This window comes from Brassica napus, chromosome C4 (genome assembly GCF_020379485.1).
Source record: "Brassica napus cultivar Da-Ae chromosome C4, Da-Ae, whole genome shotgun sequence".
NCBI classification, from domain to species: domain Eukaryota; kingdom Viridiplantae; phylum Streptophyta; class Magnoliopsida; order Brassicales; family Brassicaceae; genus Brassica; species Brassica napus.
Window position 1 is genome coordinate 53,993,798 of NC_063447.1, and position 20,812 is coordinate 54,014,609.

The 20,812-nt window shown below is 33.1% G+C and overlaps 2 protein-coding genes across 2 annotated transcripts; both read right to left on the reverse strand.

The window, feature by feature from the left end:
- Positions 1-5,549: 5,549 nt before the first annotated feature.
- LOC106364737 lies at positions 5,550-7,480 on the reverse strand. The gene is made up of 4 exons (XM_013804256.3): positions 7,144-7,480; positions 6,673-6,811; positions 6,350-6,483; positions 5,550-6,251 (listed from the first exon to the last, which is right to left on the reverse strand). Exons 1-4 carry the CDS (start codon positions 7,293-7,295, stop codon positions 5,639-5,641), a joined length of 1,038 nt encoding a protein of 345 aa, XP_013659710.2. The 5' UTR covers positions 7,296-7,480; the 3' UTR covers positions 5,550-5,638.
- A 682-nt stretch (positions 7,481-8,162) lies between these two features.
- On the reverse strand, positions 8,163-9,916 carry LOC106367459 (CBL-interacting serine/threonine-protein kinase 11-like). The gene has a single exon (XM_013807231.3). The coding sequence runs from the start codon at positions 9,723-9,725 to the stop codon at positions 8,418-8,420; it is 1,308 nt and encodes a 435-aa protein (XP_013662685.1). The 5' UTR covers positions 9,726-9,916; the 3' UTR covers positions 8,163-8,417.
- Positions 9,917-20,812: the final 10,896 nt, after the last annotated feature.

Consider the following 20,812-nt stretch of genomic DNA (forward strand, 5'->3'; position numbering starts at 1 on the left):
ATGTCACTATCAGACTTGGCTTCATCCTCAGCTACTGCAGCAGATCCAGACTGTTGTTCCTTCTTCTTCTTGGGACAGTCTGACTTCCAATGTCCCTTCTCTTTGCAATAGTTGCAAGTATCAGTTGGCTTAGGACCTCTTGGAAACGATTTTCTGTCTTTCGACTTCCTTTTGTTCCCATGTCCCTTCACACCACCGACAAACAATCCCGAAGCTTGATTGTCTGTCCCTGAGCTGGATGCCCTATGGCGTAATTCCCGACTGTGAAGCGCCGACCTAACTTCTTCCAGTCTCACTGTATCTTTGCCAACAATGAACGATTGCACGAAGTTCTCGAAAGAGTTCGGCAAAGATACCAACAGGATTAGAGCAGCGTCTTCATCCTCCACCTTAACATCGATGTTACGCAGCTCCAGTAATATCGAATTTAACTTGTCAAGATGGTCGCGAAGCTCAATACCTTCTTGCATACGCAAGGCAAAGAGGCGATGCTTCAGAAGTAGCTTGTTCGTTAGAGATTTTGTCATGTACAAGCTCTCCAACTTCTGCCACAAACTAGCAGCAGTTTTCTCATCCGACACTTCGATGATGATCTCGTCTGCTAGACACAACAAAATTGTTGAGAACGCCTTCTCTTCTAGAGTCTCCAAATCAGCTGCTTCAGATTTCTTCTCTGACAATGGTCCCCAAATGCCTTGTTGCTTCAACAACGCCTGCATCTTAATCTGCCAAAGACTGAAGCTATTTCTCCCATCAAACTTGTCGATCTTCGCTCTTATTCCAGACATCTTCTCACTAGATCACAACCCGAAGCTCTGATACCAGTTTGTTGTAACAATTGTGAGAAGGAACAGATGCGGAAACAGATGAATAAAAGCGATGTAACAACGACACAGAGATTTAACGTGGTTCACCAACTTGGCTACGTCCACGGGCAAAGAGAGATCTTATTATTGGAGGCGATATTGAGTTTACAGAGTGCAAGTTTAGAGTTACTTCGAATACAAGATATATATAGTAACATCTCGCATCTAAAACCCTAGACTAAACGGACTCATGGGCTTAAGCCCACGATCAGATGTAACATCCATAATAACTTGATGCAACGCTCTTGATGCAACCGAGTCGGTATGATGTACATGATGTAACATCCATCGCCTAGATGTAACATCCAGATTCAAGGCATATCAACAGTGCAGATTATCAAAGTAGCCTTTAGGGTCACTCTCAAAGTTATCTCTTGAAATGTAGGAAGATCCGTTGCTCCCTGGTGCCACCATGTAGCCACCTCCTCCAACACCGCCACCACAACTTTTTCCTCCTCCTCCACCTCCATGACCACCACCAATGCTTCTCCTACCTCCTCCACTGCCACCACAACCGCCGCCTTTCCCTCCTCCACCACCACCTCCTCCTTTCCCTCCTCCACCGCTACCGCCTTTCCCTCTCATTCTTTACTTGGTCGATTTTAAAGAGGTTTTAAGATTTGAGTGAATGAAAGTAAGAAGGATCGATTGGGGTATTTATAATAGGGAAAAGTTTCAAATGGATGGTCAAAATCTATCGTTCCCAATAATACGATTATAGTTAATTGATCCAAACCCAACCTCGTAACAGACGTGTCATTATGGTGGTAAAACATACTTTGAAAACGAGAATAAATCTTCAACTACTAGAACATCCAGCATGGTTTTTTTGCTTGTTTGTTACAAAGAACATCATAGATTGTTATTGCACAGGATTATAGTTGCGTTATTAAAGAATGAGGAATTGAGGATCGCTGGTGAATTTAAAATGAAAATAGTAATAACAGTTGTTTTCATGTATTGTAACGACTCCTGATTGTAAGTAAGTGCATATAAGCATACTGCTCATTTGCTCGTCTGGCATTTGTGTAAAATTAAGCACATTCGGTATGCAATTCGTGATGAAAGTTTATTAAATGTATATTACTTGTCTTGTGTTTATGTATGTACAAACATGGAAATATGATATATGCTTATGCATGCTATGCTAGTGGAGGTGATTGTGATCATTTTTATTCGTGACATTTACAAAGGAAAACACGTTAATATAATATATATCAAAATGTGTAATTACGAAGGGAGAAGACGGAGCTGGGAGAGGTGGTGGTTTAGGGACTTTATATCATTGACTTTAACAACATAATTATTATTAATTGTTTTATATCTTATTTTTAATTTTTATAATTGAAAAATATGTTTTAAGATAACAGCACAGTATACAATAATTATTTTATTCTTTTTAAAAAGTAATATTATTAATAAAAAAAAATTGATTATATAATTAATTATATATAAAATTCATTAAGGGTATCATTAACTTGATCATTCTTACTTTCAACGTGAGAGCTCGATTGCGAAAATTTACCTCGGTATAGATGTTTTTTTCTTTTAATCTTTTCTACTTTTTTTCACAAAGGCCTATAAATTTGGATATCTAGTTAATTTTCTAATTATATTTTTGATTTCCAAATTAAATTATATACCCCAACTTAATTTTGTGTTTTTAAATTAGGCATGCAAATCTTTGAGCAAGAAAAATAAGTGTTATTTAAAACTTGTTCCAATAATAACTTTATATATATATATATATATATATATATGTTAGTCAAGCCTGTTTTAAAATATAATTAGTTAATTAATTACTACTGGTTTAAAGTTGATAAAATTTGTTATTCAATAACGTATTTATAATCAATTTTAAATTTATTTTATAATATGTGTAAAACATTTTTTAATACTCACCCGTCAAGGAGATGGAGTAAAGCCTCGAGGTTATGAGCATTAGAAGGATCAACGGACGGTTTAAGGAACGGCGAGTTCTGGTGGTCCAGCGCCAGCTCCTCCCCCACGTGGCAGTAACACCACGGCAACCCCTCCGCTATTTTCATCACCGCATGCGGAGCACGTTCGTTCAGAAACAGTTCCAGCGATTTCGGAACGACGTCGTGCACATTCACAGCTCTCATCACCTTCACTCCCAGCTCCTTCAACCTCTCCTTGAACTTCACGTTACCCACGGTATCATCCTCCGCATGTATACCATATCATTATATTATTTAGTTTACATAATTTATATATATATATATATGTATATTTGAAAAATAATCAAATGTTTGTTATTGTTTTAATAATTTAATATATGTGAAGAAATTGAAAAAACAAATACTCATTTTTATTTTACAATAGATCATATATTTAAAATAATATAGTAAACAAATTTACTTATACGAATATATCTACTTTCTAATCTTTTGAGCTTAAAAAGTTCTTATTTAAGAGAATAAATATAATTAAATACATATTATATAATCTAAAATTATAATAAAAATACTTTAGCATGTAATATATATATGATTATTTTAAATGAAATCAGAATATATAATATTATTAGTTAATATATAATGAGTTAATTATATATAGTAAAGTGTAAGAAGCCAAGTACCATTTATTTTTAAAACCTAATCATGAGTTACTTATATTATTTGATTTATTTTATTTTAAAACATCATCTATATATTTTTTAAGACTCAAACAAACATGTATAATTTAAATGTATAATTTTAAATAGTAATGATCACTTTTAAAATTTTATGTAGCCAGAAGTTCTCACTACTTGTTAGTTATTACTTATAACTTCACTAAACTCATCAGACAATTTTTAAAAACTAATTTTAACTATTACAACAGTTAGATTAAAAAAATATTTAAAAACAGAATAATAATTTCAATAAACTTTTAATAACTAATAGTTTTAAACTTTTAAAATAAATAGTCAAATAAATAGATAAATAGTTTTAATAAAACATTAAAATTAATTTAAATTTCAGTTAAGAATAAGTTAAATATTTTAAGTAATTTATACTCCCTCCGTTTCACAATATAAGTAGTTTTGGCTAAAAACACGAAGATTAAAAAAATTATTATGTTTTTAAAAAATATTTTATAATAAATAGGTTAAGATATAATTTAACCAATAAAAAATAAGTCTATTTAATTTGATTAGTCACACTGTATTCAATAAATGTAAAAATTACCTAGAAATACGAAAAATACTTACATTTTGAAACAAAAATATTTCCGTAAAACTACTTACAATATGAAACGGATGGAGTATTATTTATTTATTTGTTAACCGGTCTGTAGGATAGATCTGCCATAGTATATATCTTATTGAAACTGAGAGAGAACTTTTCAATGGTCTCGAATAAATGACCTAAAATGCATATGAATAGTTGACCCTGACCATATCTTTACAACTAAAAGACAGGTCAATCTAATCACATTCTCCGGAATGAGGTGTCCACCCTTTTTCACTACTGTCATCATAAAATATTTGGACATGTGAATGGTGATTTAATAAATTAGTTACTAATAACAAATATATTGAGAGAAAATTCCGTGGAAAGGAATAATTAGTCTATGTGTATATTAATGAAAATAATAGTACAAAGTATAATTACAAGGTCATTGTCCTCTCAAAAGTATTATTAATGGCGAGCAAAAGAAAATACGTACTACTTATTTCCAAATCTTTCCTCAACCACTTAGTTGTTGATAGCAAATAGTCATTATTATTGTACAACAATTTCATGCATTAAAACTTTAAAAGTTACAGTAAATTCTAAGAATTTCCTTGTATAAACAAATTCCTCTACTAAAAAGAAGAAACTTAAACATATCGTGAATATGAATAAGAACTGAGAGGTTGATATGACCTTATATTCGTACAACCGGTTAAGCATCCGGTATGAATGTATTGTTAATGTATCTCACAAGTGATAACCAGAAATTGGAGAACATTTGGTGAGCATCCGACGCGTGTGAAATAGGCATGGGATGTAAATTCCGTGTTGACGAGGTTTATGTAGGAATAAATTTCTTCACTACTTACATCATAAAATATTTGGACATGTGATTTAATAAAGAAATATTTTAAGTAATTTATATTATTTATTATATATGATCAATACAATTCATTAACTATAGAGTTTGTGGTTTGTTAATAATAGCTTAAAGAAAGTATTACACCCAAAAAGGCTTCAAGAAGTAAGTTTAGTATCGATCGTTGTGGTTCAAACTCAATATTGAGCACGACACTAGGTTTATACAATCCGGATGAACTAGATTCGATCAAATTCAAAACCAACCGAACATAACCGGTATTTAAGAGAAACCGAATCTTTTCATACATTTTTTTATTCTTTAGTCAAACCTCTTCACGTGTTATTTGCTACTTTATGCGCAAAATGTCAAACTGTAAAAAGAAAATCTACTACGTATTACAAAAGAAGAAAGAACTGCTGAATGTGTATAGCGAAGTTGCACATGTGGCTGCACGTGAGTGATGTTTCTGTTTCGTTTAGAACCCAAACCAAATGCTTTAAACCAGTTCATAGTTTAAATCATTGACCGTAATTAATTACAAAACTATTGCTCATATGTTTCCTTTTCCACCACGTCTTAACATGCATGACTGCACGCAAATCTAAGTCAATCAAAATCGAGAACATGTGGGCACGCACGCACACCAGATCTCATCAATTTCACACTCTTGAAAATTACAACAAAGTTTATTTCGTTTTACACACAACTCGTGTATTATTATTATTACTTTACAACTCTATGAAATTAGGAGACCTTGTCAAATCTATAAACTCAGAAACTCTAGGCCTCTTCATAGACGATCCAACTCTGCATGTTGGTGATGGAGTCATCAGATCTATCACTTCAACTTCGGTGCTCGATGTGACAAAGTTGCTTCTTCTCCAACAATCTTTCTCCATAGTGCTATGTGATACTTTATCTTCGACAATCTTTTCTAATAAGCCAAAACCAGTGAAATTTGTTAACCTGTCATTAAATACAGTCTCCGGTTCTTTCTCCATAGCTTCAATGGATACTTCATCTTCATCACTCTCATCTAATAACCCAAAACCGGTGAAATTTGCTAATCTGTCATCAAGTACAGTTCCAGGTCCTTTTGGTTTCTCACAATGTCGGTCAAGCAAGTAGCTTGAAGTTGGATTCCCAGGCTGGCTTTGGTTGCTACTACTATCATCATCATCCTCTTCTTCATCCTCGGGTTGAGAATTGTCGTCTCCTTTAGTGAAACAAGGAAGATCATCCATAGGACAAACATGGACTTCCATGTGCGGAGGCAAACTAGGAGAAAGACCGCCATGGTGTGCATACTTTGATGAGAAATAGTTGACAGTCAGATTTAAACTGATCACCAAGACACAGAAGAAAGATATACAAGTTATGGTCTCGGTAAGAAGAATGAGAAGTAGATGACAAACAGCAATGAAGCTTTTTTGCATTACCTGTTCCAAGCAGGAAGAGATAGCATAGTGTAAGCAAGCTTGATATTGCTAGCAAGTCCAGAGATGGATTTGAAAGCAGCAGCAGCTTCTCTCACTGCAAGTGATTCTCTCGGATGCTGCCAAGCCCACTCAAACTGCAACGAGGTTCCAAACACATAAGCATGACTTTAACAGCAACAAAAAGCATTTTTAGCGATAACCCATTTCAAATTGATGAAGTAAAAGAGGCCACAACAAGTTGATAACCAGATGGGGTTCAAAAGCAACGAGCTTTAGCCAATACTATCTAAAGGGTAAAGCTTTGGAGGAAAAGAGAAGGGGACCTGAAGGGCAGAGACTTTAGAGGGGAAACCATAGATACAGAGGACCATTTCCCAAGGACGTTTCTTCTTGGTTCTATATGCACCACTTGTGATCTCTCCATTGTGCTGCCTTATCCTTCGCTTCGGGTTCACCGTGAACCTGCAACACCAGATTATGCAATCCCTTCACTGAACTAACTTTCAACAGTTTATAAAGAAGGCTAATAAAAACCAATCAAGAACACATTTTTATCTACAAATAATACAAATGGAATCGAACCCAAAGAATTGGATACACTTTCGATTCACCGATCTGACTTTTCAGATTTCACAATAGTTTGATCAAGAAAAGCATAATCCTTTGTTTCGAGGGCATGGATGACCAAATCAACAGAAAAAAATTCGAATCGAATTGGAGAAATGAAACGAACCCAGAAGAAGAAAAGGAACCCAAAGATTAGGGAGAGATCGTGGAAGAGGAAGTGGAGATACCCGATATAGGTGTGACCCTTGTGACGAGGGCTGAGGGAGGTCAAGATGTAGCACGCGTAGAACCCTTTTCCATCTTTTCCGGTGACTCCACCATCCTCGCCGACGGGATCTAGGGTTTTCGGATTTTCCCTTCTTCCCCTTTTCTCTCTCATCTCTCCTCTCAGCGTCGATTCGACCGTTGGAGGAGACGATACAGTCTAAAATCCGTTTTCCGCAAGACCGTTAATGGGCCGATTGGTGGGCCACTTTAACTAAGGCCCATACCATTGGCCAGTTTGGAAAGTGTAGAATCTCTTCACTACGCTACATCAGACTTGGTTTGTTATCTGTGATTTATATGTTTGTGCCACTCCGAGTTTACATAATTTATAATAGCTTTTATCGATCTAATTGTTTGATAAAAGAAGATAACTTCACCAACCACATTACCACATTCATCCACTTTCCTAATTTCATACATTATCTCCCTTTGCTTATTCAAACCAAAAGGTGGGCAGGAACTGTACTTTAAGATTGGGACATGATCATATATGACTTTAAATAAATAGATGAGATGAATGAGAAAAGACTGGTGCTTATGATGATGCTTTAATAATGACATTCGTTCCTTAACCTCCACTCCTTTTGAGTTGTAAACAGTTTATCATGTGGACACTAATAGCTTTTTCTCAATAATAAGCTGCATTGTTTTATTTTTTTAAACCCTTTTATCCTTTTGCATCACTGGATGTGGAACTCCCATTCAATCATTTCTTATGTTCATTAATAGAAAAATATAATACTAAACTGCAGAAGCTAAATAAGAAAAAGCTCAAAATCCAAGATCAACAAGTGAAAAGTTGAATAAACCAATTATGGTTAAGTATCTGAGTAAAATTGGAATGAATCCAAACTATAATTAGAAGAACATTTTCCATATTCACAAAATAGTAAAGTATCTACAAATGCAATTTAGACTTGTTGAATAAACCAATTATGGTTAAGTATCTGAGTAAAATTGTTATGAATACAAACTATAATTAGAAGAAATTTTTATATGTTATACAAAAGAGTAAAGTATCTACAAGTGCAATTTAGACTTGTTATACATAGTGAGCAATACATTTGATTTTACCAAGATGCAAAATAGATACCTACAATTTAGTATAGTATTATAAATATATATGTTAACTTTTTTTTTTCCTTTTTGGGTAATAAATCTAAGATACGTAGCAGAACGCAAATCAATCAATCTCATCCAACCGCAGCGATTTGGCGTTTGATTTGAAAGCACATCATGAAAAATCCACAGTTGCGGCTGGCGTTTGATCGCAAACGCGATCAAGTTGAACCCTGAGTTTGTTACTCCACATCTCCTTGTAACAATCTCCCTCGCCGCCTCTCCGCCTCGCCTCCACCACCACGAGCAAATCATTCAGCCGCGAAATATATAGCCCAATTACGAATTTACCATTTTGCCCTTCCATCTCAAACCCATACTCTTCAATCTTCTTCACCCTCAGCTTCTCCTCCTCCGCGAACGCCTCCACCTCCTCCGCCAATTTCTCCGGGGACTTCTCCGAAACAAACCTCTCCGTCTCGCCAATCGAACTCCCCCCACGGGCGAACAAACCGGAGAGATCTAACCCCGACGAAAACGAAATCAAATCAAACGCGTTTAGACTCTTCACCGCTTCACCTTTCTCCTTCACCAAATCGGAATCCTGATCGTGAAACTTAATCTGCTTAACACCTCCTTTAACGAACCAAGGATCTTTCAAAATCTCATCAATGGTGATTCTCGTCTCTGGATTGATATCAAGAAGACGAGAAACGAACCGTTTCAGATCCGGAGACATCCACCTAGGGCAACGATACTCTCCTCTGTAAATCTTCCTGTACATATTCATCACATTCGGATCGTTAAACGGTAAAAAACCAGCTGCTAGGACGAACAAGATGATGCCGCAAGACCACACGTCCACCTTCGCGCCTTCGTACCCCTTCTTGGAGAGAATCTCGGGCGCCACGTAAGCAGGCGTGCCGCACAAGGTGTGCAGCAACCCGTCAGGTCGGATCTGATCCGTCAACGCGCTTAAACCGAAGTCGGTTACCTTCAAGTTCCCGTTCTCGTCGATCAAGAGATTCTCCGGTTTGAGATCGCGATGGTAGACCCCGTGCGCGTGGCAGTAACCGACGGCTGAGATTAACTGCTGGAAATAACGACGGGCGAGATCTTCGCTTAAACGACCGTGTTTTGAGATTTTGTTGAAGAGCTCGCCTCCTCTAACGAACTCCATCGTGAAGAAGATTTTTCCTTTAGTCGCCATCACCTCGTGGAGCTTGACGATGTAAGGGTGAGACAGACGCCTCATGATGGAGATCTCGCGCTTGACGTTGTTGACGAGGGTCGGGTTCGCGAGGAGTTTCTTCTTGTTGAGGATTTTGACGGCGACGCTTTGGCTCGTGCGGCGGTCACGCGCGTGGTAGACTTTGGCGAATGCGCCGCATCCGAGGAGCTTCCCGAGCTCGTATTTCCCGAACAAGGCGTTGCTGTTGTTGTTGTTGCCGAGGTTGTCCGCGACAAACTCGATCTCCGACATGGTTTTAGAAGGCGGAAACTGATATGAGAGATGAGTTGTTGTTGTGTTTCTTTGTTGTTGTGTGTGTTTACTTTTTATGGAATTAGTAATAAGAATTTTAAACGGGAGTGGTTGGGTATTTAAGAAAAGGAGGTTTACGCGATGACTATTTGTTATTTGATTTTTAAGTATTTTTAAGAAGATTAGTTCTATAGAATAATAGAGGGGAAAAGGATCTAGATGTCTAGATGATGATGACTAAAACAGGAGTTTAGAGCTTAAGCTATATATTCATCATATTTGTTTTTAATCTTGCGGCACAGAAAATTGGGGGATCTGACCGTGCAAAAAGGCTAATTAAGTTTAAAAATAGTAGTATAAATATGAAAAGTTTGGTAATGTACTTTACCATAAAACATATCTCATCAAATTTATGTTCAGTGGAAAAATGAAAACTTGAATTTTAGTGAAATTATAGATCTAATTATCAAAACGTAAGTACATTACCAATTATTATTTTCTCCATTTCAATATATGAGATGTTTTATGAGATTTTTGTTATTCAAAATATAAAATGTTTTTGCATACCTAAATAATTTAATTTTTTTCAGAAATGTGTATTTATTTATTTATATTATTTTATTGATAATTAAGTTAATTAATTTTAAATTATAGTTTTTGTGATAGATGACAAAAAAAACTAGTGATATATTTTCTAAAAAGTAAAATCTTCATATATGTACATTAAGACAAAATAGTTTTTAGTTTGTTATTTTAATATTATTATATGCTAAAATAGTTAATGTTTATTTTAAAACAAATATTTTAGTGTGATTTATTTTATATAATATAATTACATAGTAATTTATTGTATATATTAAGTGATAATAAAATTTGTAACAATAATATTAAAATAAAACAATACAATTTTGTTATGAGATCTGATGTTGTAGTTGAAAAAGAAAGAAAATGTAGTGTTGAAACTATATTAAATGGTGTAGATTTCACACTGAAGTGATGTTATGGATTGTAAGGTCATCTTCAAGAGACATCAAAAAACTAATTTTAGTATAATTTCAACTTTAATCCCTCGAACATTATTTGAAAAGTGATTTGCCACATGTATTCTTTACAATCATTTTCACAAAAATGTAACAGGTCTACTAAAATTGAATACATGGCTTATACATATATATGATATAGACAATTACATTTAATGTTGATATATATTTTTGGTAAATTTTTTAGAATATAATAATAACTCATATATTATATTTAATGTTGATTTTATATTTTTGGTAAACTTTTTAGAATATGGATAATAACTCATACATCTTCATTAAAATAAATATATTCAAATATGCCTTTACAAATTTTGAATGTTATTTAATTCTATTTTTATAATTATACAATTTTTAAAAATTAAAACAATTATAAATTTTTAATCATAATATCATTAGTTTCTTTTATATGTTTACGAATTTTATAAATACTGTTTAGTTTTAATTTTGAGAATTATAAATTCTTATATCAAAATTGTTTTATTAATTTTATGGAAGTCGATTTAATATATTTAACCAAAAGAAATAGATAAAAAATCTATCTAAAATTATAATTTTGAATATATACATATATATTCATAAATATAATTTAAGATAAACAAAATTAATTATATATTAATTTTGTGCTTTATTAAATCAAATTTATATTACAATATTGGTAAAAATAAGAAAATATACAATATTAATAAAAATTTATTTTTGATCTAATTTAAATTTAAAATTTATTACTGCACCTGGTGCAGAAAAACACCTAGTAAAACATTAAAAATAATATAATTTTACCAAATCTGGTATAATAATATTCATCACAACAAATATTTCAAATATATTTATTATATTTCATTTAATAAAATAGCTAAATTTTTCCGGATAATTAATTTAAATTATCTTTCAAAACTTAATTATTTTTTATATTTATCATTTTATTTTCACAAAACTAAAAAATTAATAAATATTTTTCAGCTAGTAATATCATCAAATGAACATTATCATTTATATCACATATCGTAACAAAATAATGATATCCTACATATTTTTATATTTTTGTTTTAATATAAATTTTAATTGTAACTAATATTTTTATAAAACATAAAATGACAAAAATTAAATGTAATAAAATAATTAGTTTCTCGAAAATGTAATAAAATAATTATTTATTAATTAAAATATTAAATATTAAGAATTAAATATGTGTAATATTATCTTTTGTGTGAAATATTATGTTATGGTTGAAAACAAAATGATACCAAAGTATTAAATTTACTGGAATTTCAACACTAGTTTTGCTGCCATTCTTTGAGTTGCCGTTACTCCCAACACTCCTTACGTTCATTCGTTTGATTAAGAAACAGTCTATGTCGACAACCAAAGTAGAAATGAGCATATCAAACGTAAACGTCATCGTGACTTTTTGGGTGACAAATCGAGGGAACTCATTCGTATTAATAAATAGTTTCTGAAAATTCATCTAAAAGTGTATAAATCAAGCGTTTAAAAATAAATCAACTACAATTAAACTAAGTAGACTGTATGAATAAGTCTAACATGAGAAAATAAAATCATCCAATGAACAAAGAAGTCAACGGATTTCTCATTTAATAAAATTGGGAGACAATGAAATCTCAAATTAAATACTCAATAAGCGGATATACGGTTGTGCCGTGTTACGGTAGTATATCCATAGTTCCTCGTCCCACGTTATTCCACAATTTGATAGACCAAAACGAATCAAAACAATTCGAAAACATGAAATCTGTGGGAATTCTGACATGCTAAATAGTGCCATACCAGGCCAGGATGATGTGATCGCCAAGAAACATTTCACATCACTCATATACCAAAACTTTAATGTATAACAACTTGAAACCCGAATGTAGAATATGTCTCATCTAATATGGTACTCCATCTGAGGATACGAGTTCCCCATTGGGAATGATTTTTGTAACGTCGATGTACATATTTAATTGTACAAATATGTTATATATATGTTTTTATTTTTTAACATTATATAAAATTATCTTAAGATTAATGACTTTATTTCTATTATTTCTGTATTCTCGAATAACCGATATACACTTTCAATAACTAGACCAATTTTTCACAAATCATTACATAATCACTCAATTATTATGTTGTTGATGGTTTCTACTGCTTTTCCTTGGCGCGAACGAGTGACCTTTGGACCTACCCCATAACTTCTCCGGTACTAATTTTTACTTCTAGAACTATTCAGAAGCTTGTATATGTACATATTGTAAAAACATTATTCCAATAAAATAGGTCTTTCGTATAATATTAGTGTCTCATCTCATGTGGTTTTAATTGTTTTAGGTAGTAAAGATAGCGACTTGGTTAGTAAATTAATTTTTAAACATAAGCATGCCCCATGGAATGGTGTCAGGTGTCTGTTACGTCTCGGGCATGGTGGCACGTGGCAATACGGTGGAGCAAGTTGACGCCGGCTTCCAACTGGACGGTTAAGGATGTGGGCCGGCTGGTTCCACCTATTTCGTTGATTTTGAAAAGTGTCGATGATATACGCTATTATTTAAATCTGATTAGAGACATAACTTTCCTACTATTTAATCTGACTAAAGACTAATTATTTTATTTTATTTGTCACTGAGAGACTAATTATTTATCTTATATCTATAATTAATATAAGTTGTATTACATATATCTATTATTTATCTATGTCATCTTACATTATATAGTTCTAAATATTTACAAAATCAAAATTAATACAAACACTTTAGCAAACCATATGTAAAAAGCAAAATTATATATTTTACGTTAAATTATTTTTTTATAAAAGTGTTTAAAATAAAATTTGTTATTTAGTTTAAGCTTATAAACTATTAAAACACTTTACAAATCTTTACTATTAAATTAGCCTAAATCTACCAAGTAAATCTTAAGTCTCACGAACTCAGCAAATGTAATCCTTATAAAATGCAAATAAAACATAATGTGAGAGTAGGTTTGGGCATTAGGTACGGATCAGTTCTTTTCAAGTCTAGGTTTTTTGGATCCTAAACATTTGGACATAACTAGGTATTTAAAATTTTATGTTTCAGATTCAGGTCGATTCCTTTAGGGTTCAGATCTATAATTCAAATACCTATAAAAGACCAACAGTTTTTGGGTACATAACGAGTCTGAATTAGTTTGAGATTTTTCGGACTCGGAAAAATTAGAAGTATCCAAAACCCAAAAATACCGAAACACAAAAACACCCGAAAATCACAAACAAATACCTGAAAAATATTTAAAAATTCTCAAAACACCCCAAAATTTCACCATAAAGCTGACATGTGGAACATCAAAATACCTAAAAACATTTCCTAATACCCAAAATATTTTTTTAAAATTAATTTTTTCCCGAAACTCGAAACTACAATCAGAAACCTAGATCTGAAACTTGAAAAAGTATTCATAATACTGAAAACACATTCGAAAACCAAAAACATATCTGAAATATCCAAATATACCTAATATACCTAATATACACAAAACATTTTAGGTAATTTGGATACCCGATTAAATCTCGGGTAGGGCCTGAAATTGAATAGAGACCGCGGGTTGAAGAAATAATCAAATATGTACTTTGTCCTAGACCCATACCCAAACCACAGTTATATCTCGGGTCAATTTTGGTTTTGTTTTTTGGACCGGTAAAATGTCCAGGCCTAAAAAAAAGTTATATAAGACTGTACATACAAAATCTTATATAAACTAATTCATAAATTATATAATTTTAAACAAGTGCCCTTCTTCGATATAATGACTTTGTAACATAATAATGTACACCAATTCCAAAATTAATTCACAAACTTTGCTTACAATCCAAAAAAAAACCCACATTTTCGAAGCGCGGATCAAAATCTAGTAAAACACTGAAATTCGTTGGTCAAAATGGTTTAACTAATGATTTAATGGGGTCTGGTCATAAAATATTCTTGGTTTCCATTTATTTAACGTTTTTTGGTTTCAGTTTGGTTAATTATCGGTTAAAAATAGATTATGGTATGCTTTAAAATAGTAAACCAATTTGTTTTTGGTCAAAAAATAGTAAACCAATTTAAATCACGTTTTATGGGATTTTTGTTTTCGAACTTTATATACGTGGGGATATGTCTGTAACTTTAATATTGTAGGGACTTAGGACTGAAATTTTATATCTGAGGATAAATAGAACAAGGTCATAGTTTGGGAGACATCTGGTGCTATACGATAGTTTTCGTGGAAAAATAGCTCGTCTACCTTATATTATGAGCATATGCGCCATTAGAAAACTCATACGTTGAAAAAACAATATTTTCTGCAAATGCTATTGAAGGGATACATACTTCAACTCTGTTTTGAAAAGTGTTACAAGGTATTATACATTTGGAATCTTTCTTTACTTTAAGCAAAATTCCGATTATAGGGACAGCTCTTTCAATATATACATTGGCTAACGTTTAGGAGCATGCGGATCTCAGTTGCTCTTCATGTCATTGCTAAAGGCTTGAATTTGAAATCTTTGAGGTACATGTCACCATGAAACTTCGGTAAGCTTCTTTGTTTTCCTAATTCCTAAAATTAATTCATATAACAGGTTCCAACATTTTTGGTAATCTGATGGATGTTGGGGTTGTTTAGTCTGTGGAGAAGAAAGTTTTGGAATTAGTTAGTTTCTATTTTCACATTCACACATCTATTGATAACTTATAACCCATCTTTACGGTTCTGAAAAAAAAATCTTTCACATGCTCCAACCATATCCGTGAGAAAGATAGAATATGGATAGTTTTTGTGTGGATGTCCTACTTGCTCACAAGAACAAGGAAAATACTGACTAAACTGGTGACAGTTGAATACATTGCCCACCAGCACTGGGTTACCCATGGCCTTCACTATCACACCCTTTATAAACCAGAAGCAGCTACAAATCAAGAAAAAACATCAGAAAACAGAAACAGACGCAAATGCATCATCATAAGCATGAACATAACCAGATGCAGCATCAACAAAACATTGTCACTGATAACCAGAAGAAGCATCAGAATTAGCAACCTAACCATCAGATGCATCATCGTTAAAATGTTGTTCTTCCTCAAATGATTTCCATCGGTACATAGTAAAAGTTGAGCAACAGTCTGCGTTCGAATCAAAATAGCTCTGAAACGCTCCTATCAGTCCAATGTCAATATGTGGTATTAGGGTTTCATCAAGGATACACTTGTACTCTAGTATAGTTAGGAAATGCCTTGTAACCAAAAAAAAAAAGGAAGTTGCATCTTATCGATATGAGAAAGTCATATCATTCAGCTTCACACACTTTATCTTTAAGATCTCAAAACACTTTCAACAATGAGGTAAAAAATGCTAAGGCTCTAACTGGTAACCATTAAAAGAATATGGAGAATAAGAAAAAAAAATGAATGAAAAGAATAAAATAAGAGAAAAAATTATTCATCTTCTAATTTGATAAAGAATAATTGTAGTATATTATTCTTTAAATGTTAAGGAATCATAATTCAAAAAAAAATGTTAAGGAATGTAGAGGAATAATAGGAAATTGTAAGGAATAATAAGAAATTCACTATTCCCACTCATTCCCTTGGTCACCATTTAGAGTCTAAGTTTAGTGATTGTTATTATTATTATTATTATTATTATTATTATGCCCAACAAAGATAATTCTCTTAATATTTTATCCCCAAAAGAATGTAGACGCATGTAAAAGCTTAGGAACTAAGGGAGCATTTGGTGAAATTTCATTCTTCTATTCCCAAAGTACACAAGTACACATTTCCACTTCTCTTTAATCCTTTCACTCATCAGTACTTACAACTTTTGACTCTAACATATACCGCAACTCAAAGCCTAAGAAACACTTTGCAGGATGTTTCTAAAAAACAAAATAATAAAAGTCAACAAATATCATGTTAACCATGATTCCCACATGTCTAAGCTCTTCTATCTGAGATAGGTTTATATCTGAAATACAAGCAAGATCTAGAATCATCAAAACTATCTACAATATGCAAATCTTTAAAGGTAAAAAAATTATATCATCATACCTTGTATCCAAACAGTGTTAATGCCTCTTAATAGACTCTTCGGTATCACTTCTTTCTTGGTCAAGAAATTACTTCTTGCTTGGTCTTTCAAATGTTGTTTCTTCATGCACATGTTCAATTTTCCAAATGTTTGTAGCTGCATCCCTTTTTCTGTATGTTTGTTCCTAACTAAACTCAAGGTTTTTCCAAAACACCCTATTCCACGATAAACGTATTCCAGTCACACACCTCTCTCAGATGATCTTTGACCATTCCAAACTTCATCACTTTCATACCCACACGCTAATTGGATAATTTTTTCTCCCTCAATCCTTCTTTTGGCACATCAAACCACGAGAGTGAACATTTGAGAAATAATCAAACTTCAGAGTATGATCAGATGAAGCACTGTTGCTAAATGGTTTTCCCAAAATTTTGGATACTTCTTCAACATATAAAACTCCACTACCGATCATGCTCAGTCGCTCTCCCATAGAAGGACTTAGGAGCAAACTAATGTTGAACAAAGCTGGAATGCTTCTAGGAGCCCTTCTGATCTCTACCATTAGTCCATCCTCTGTCACAAAGACAAGAGAATCTCCAGCGGAGAGCTTCTTGATGTTCACAAATGCTTGCCACCCATTTGTAAGGGTGTGAGACTCCAGAATGTGGTTGTGGTTATGTTGAAATGGCCATATGCGTTTGTGTATGTCCCTAATTTGTAAGCTGACACGTTCCTTGGGTAACACTACACCAACTCCAAGGCTAGCTACATTAATGGTGCACTCATGACTTATCAGATCGTTGGTATCAATAACCTTGATGAATCCCGGTAGTATTGCTAGTCTAGAAGCAGCAGGAGATGTAGTGTTTGATACAAGCATAGTTGTAGGTTTAGGAGTTGGGTTGTTTCTTGCAAGCACTCTAGGAGCATCATAAGCTGATGTGTTTGATACAAGCGTAGTTGATGGTCTACGAGCAGCAGGAGCTGATGTGTTTAATGCATGCATAGTTGATGGTCTACGAGCAACATAAGCTAATGTGTTTGATGCATGTATAGTTGTAGGCCTAGAAGCAGCATGAGTTGGGGTGTTTGATGCAAGCATAGTTGCTGGCCTATGAGCAACTGAAGCTTGAGTGTTGTGTAATACATTTGGACGTTCATACTTGATAACAATCTTCACATAGAACTCATCTGTTATGGTATCAGGAATGTATTCAATTGACACAACAAAGAAAGTTTTTTATTATCCACAAATTGTTGTTATCCATTTGTAAGGCTGAGACTCTCGAAGATTTGGTTGTATGTATGTTGGAATGATCATAAATGTTGACTAGCAGTATGATATAAAAACAGTATGTTACAGAAATTATATGCTTTCATTAATGTATTTATTATAAATAATAAATAATTTATAAATAAAACTTTTAATATTCTATAAACTAATTACTCTATTATAATCTTCACATAAAAACATAGAATAAATAAAATTTGGAAAACATTTGCAACTTCTAAATGTTTTTCTGTACGCTTTAGTAAAGTTTATAATGATAGTTGCATTTATTGTGCATTCATGACTAATGAAAACATAATGCTAGTTGAAGTTATTGTACATTCATGACTAATAAGATTGTTGTTATTGACATATTTGATGAATCCAAGTGGGAGTGTTGGTCTTGGAGAAGTAGAAGCGGGAGAGTTTGACGTGTTTGGAGTTACTGATTTACGAGCATTAGAATCTTGAGAGTGATGCGTTTAGATTTGTTGGTTTATGAGCAACATAAGCCGAAATGTTTGATTCAAGATATTCAACTATTAAAACATGGCAGTGAGCACATGGCAAATGACTGCATATAAGTTTCAGTTTTTCACTGTTGTTATACTATTCAATAGTTCCATGTGAGAAGTAAAAATGACTTAATGTGAAAAAATTTCAAGCATTTATCTGTCCCACACACTGCTGTTCATATCAATTTGGGGTTTATAAATAGTGGACATAAGACCAAAAGCAGTCACTTTGAGGCACTTACACATGTAAAGGAATCACCATACCTGAGTACACACAATACTTGGTGATTTTGCTAACAAAATTTCTTGGGTAATCGCTTGGCCTAAAGCATGTTTGTCATGATCTTTGTTGTAAAGCACATGGTGAATGTACTTGATTTTGATCGGTGAGTTACATTTTCTAAAGTAATACCCATTGAAAGGAGTTTTTCTAAAAGAGTGCTGAAAATTGTCTGATATAACTGTTATTTTCAGTTTGAGTGTGATATTGATATTGCGATTTTCAGAATGTTTGCTATGGATTCTTGACTTTTTTCATTGAACTGTTCCTTCGGTTATTCGACGTGGGATCATTACAAAGTATTATGAAATTTATGGGTTTTTTCTTTGATTTCATATACATGCTACTCTTATTTCTCGCTCTTGTTCTTACTAGTCTTGTACACTCTTGCTGCCACATGATTCATTCAAGATTACATGTTAGTCTCATTTTTTTGGTCTTGTTTCTCGCTAGTCTTCTACAATCTTGTTGTGATATGCTTCATTCAAGATTTCATGTTCGTCTCATTTCTCGTTCTTGTTCCTCGCTAGTCTTCTACACTCATTTCATATGAATCCATGTTAGCTCCTCGTTTGCTATACAATCTCCATTCATTTCTACAGGTATAAGATTCATGTTTGTTTGTGGTCTTTGGCAAACATGTATGTATAAAATTTCTTCTTTTTTTTGACTAAATGTATGTGTAAAACTTAAGCTCATACATTTCGTAATGTCACTTCCTTTCGTATAATGAATTTTCCCCTGTTGAAGATGAAAAGCTCTGTTTTTTTTTTTTTGAACACAGAGAAGCTCTGCAGAAACACAATAAGTTTTATCTTCCACACTTGGACAAGCACCGATAGGTATGCCACATAGATAGTAACACCCAACGTTCACATATGCTATCGGTCATATGTGTGCCAAAGGATATATTATGTTATTGGGCTTATCATGAGCCTAAACCTATATGCCATTAGGAATGTCGTACATTGAAGAAAGCAGTAATATGTATATTTTTGTTAGCTCCTTGTTTGCTATACAATCTCCATTCATTTCTACAGGTATAAAATTCATGTTTGTTTGTGCTCTTTGGCAAACATTTATGTATAAAATTTCTTCTTCTTTTTTGACTAAATGTATGTGTAAAACTTAAGCTCAAATATTTCGTAATGCCACTTCCTTTCGTATAACGAAGTTTCCCCTGATGAAGATGAAAAACTCTGTTCTTTTTTTTTTGAACACAGAGAAGCTCTTCAGAAACACAATAAGTTTTATCTTCCACACTTGGACAAGCACCGATAGGTATGCCACATAGATAGTAACACCCAACGTTCACATATGCTATCGGTCATATGTGTGCCAAAGGATATATTATGTTATTGGGCTTATTATGAGCCTAAACCTATATGCCATTAGGAATGCCGTACATTGAAGAAATCAATAATATGTATATTTTTGTTAGCTCCTTGTTTGCTATACAATCTCCATTCATTTCTACAAGTATAAAATTCATGTTTGTTTGTGTTCTTTGGCAAACATGTATGTATAAAATTTCTTCTTTATTTTTGACTAAATGTATGTGTAAAACTTAAGCTTAAATATTTAGTAATGCCACTTTCTTTCGTGTAACGAAGTTTCCCCTGATGAAGATGAAAAACTCGGTTTTTTTTTTTTGAACACAGAAAAACTCTGCAGAAACACAATAAGTTTTATCTTCCACACTTGGACAAACACCGATAGGTATGCCACATAGATAGTAACACCCAACGTTCACATATGCTATCGGTCATATGTGTGCCAAAGGATATATTATGTTATTGGGCTTATCATGAGCCTAAACCTATATGCCATTAGGAATGCCGAACATTGAAGAAAGCAATAATATGTATATTTTTGGTCATCTGATGAATGACAATAATTCATAGCTACCATACACATGAACTTCTTACCAT

Excerpts from the sequence above, each read along its gene's own strand:
- LOC106364737 (XM_013804256.3), bottom strand. The coding sequence starts at position 7,295 with ATGAGAGAGAAAAGGGGAAGAAGGGAAAATCCGAAAACCCTAGATCCC. Across the intron at positions 6,484-6,672 it reads CTAAAGTCTCTGCCCTTCAG|TTTGAGTGGGCTTGGCAGCA; the intron begins GTCCCCTTCTCT and ends ACCTCGTTGCAG. Across the intron at positions 6,252-6,349 it reads TCTCTTCCTGCTTGGAACAG|TTTAAATCTGACTGTCAACT; the intron begins GTAATGCAAAAA and ends CTTGGTGATCAG.
- LOC106367459 (XM_013807231.3), bottom strand. The coding sequence starts at position 9,725 with ATGTCGGAGATCGAGTTTGTCGCGGACAACCTCGGCAACAACAACAAC.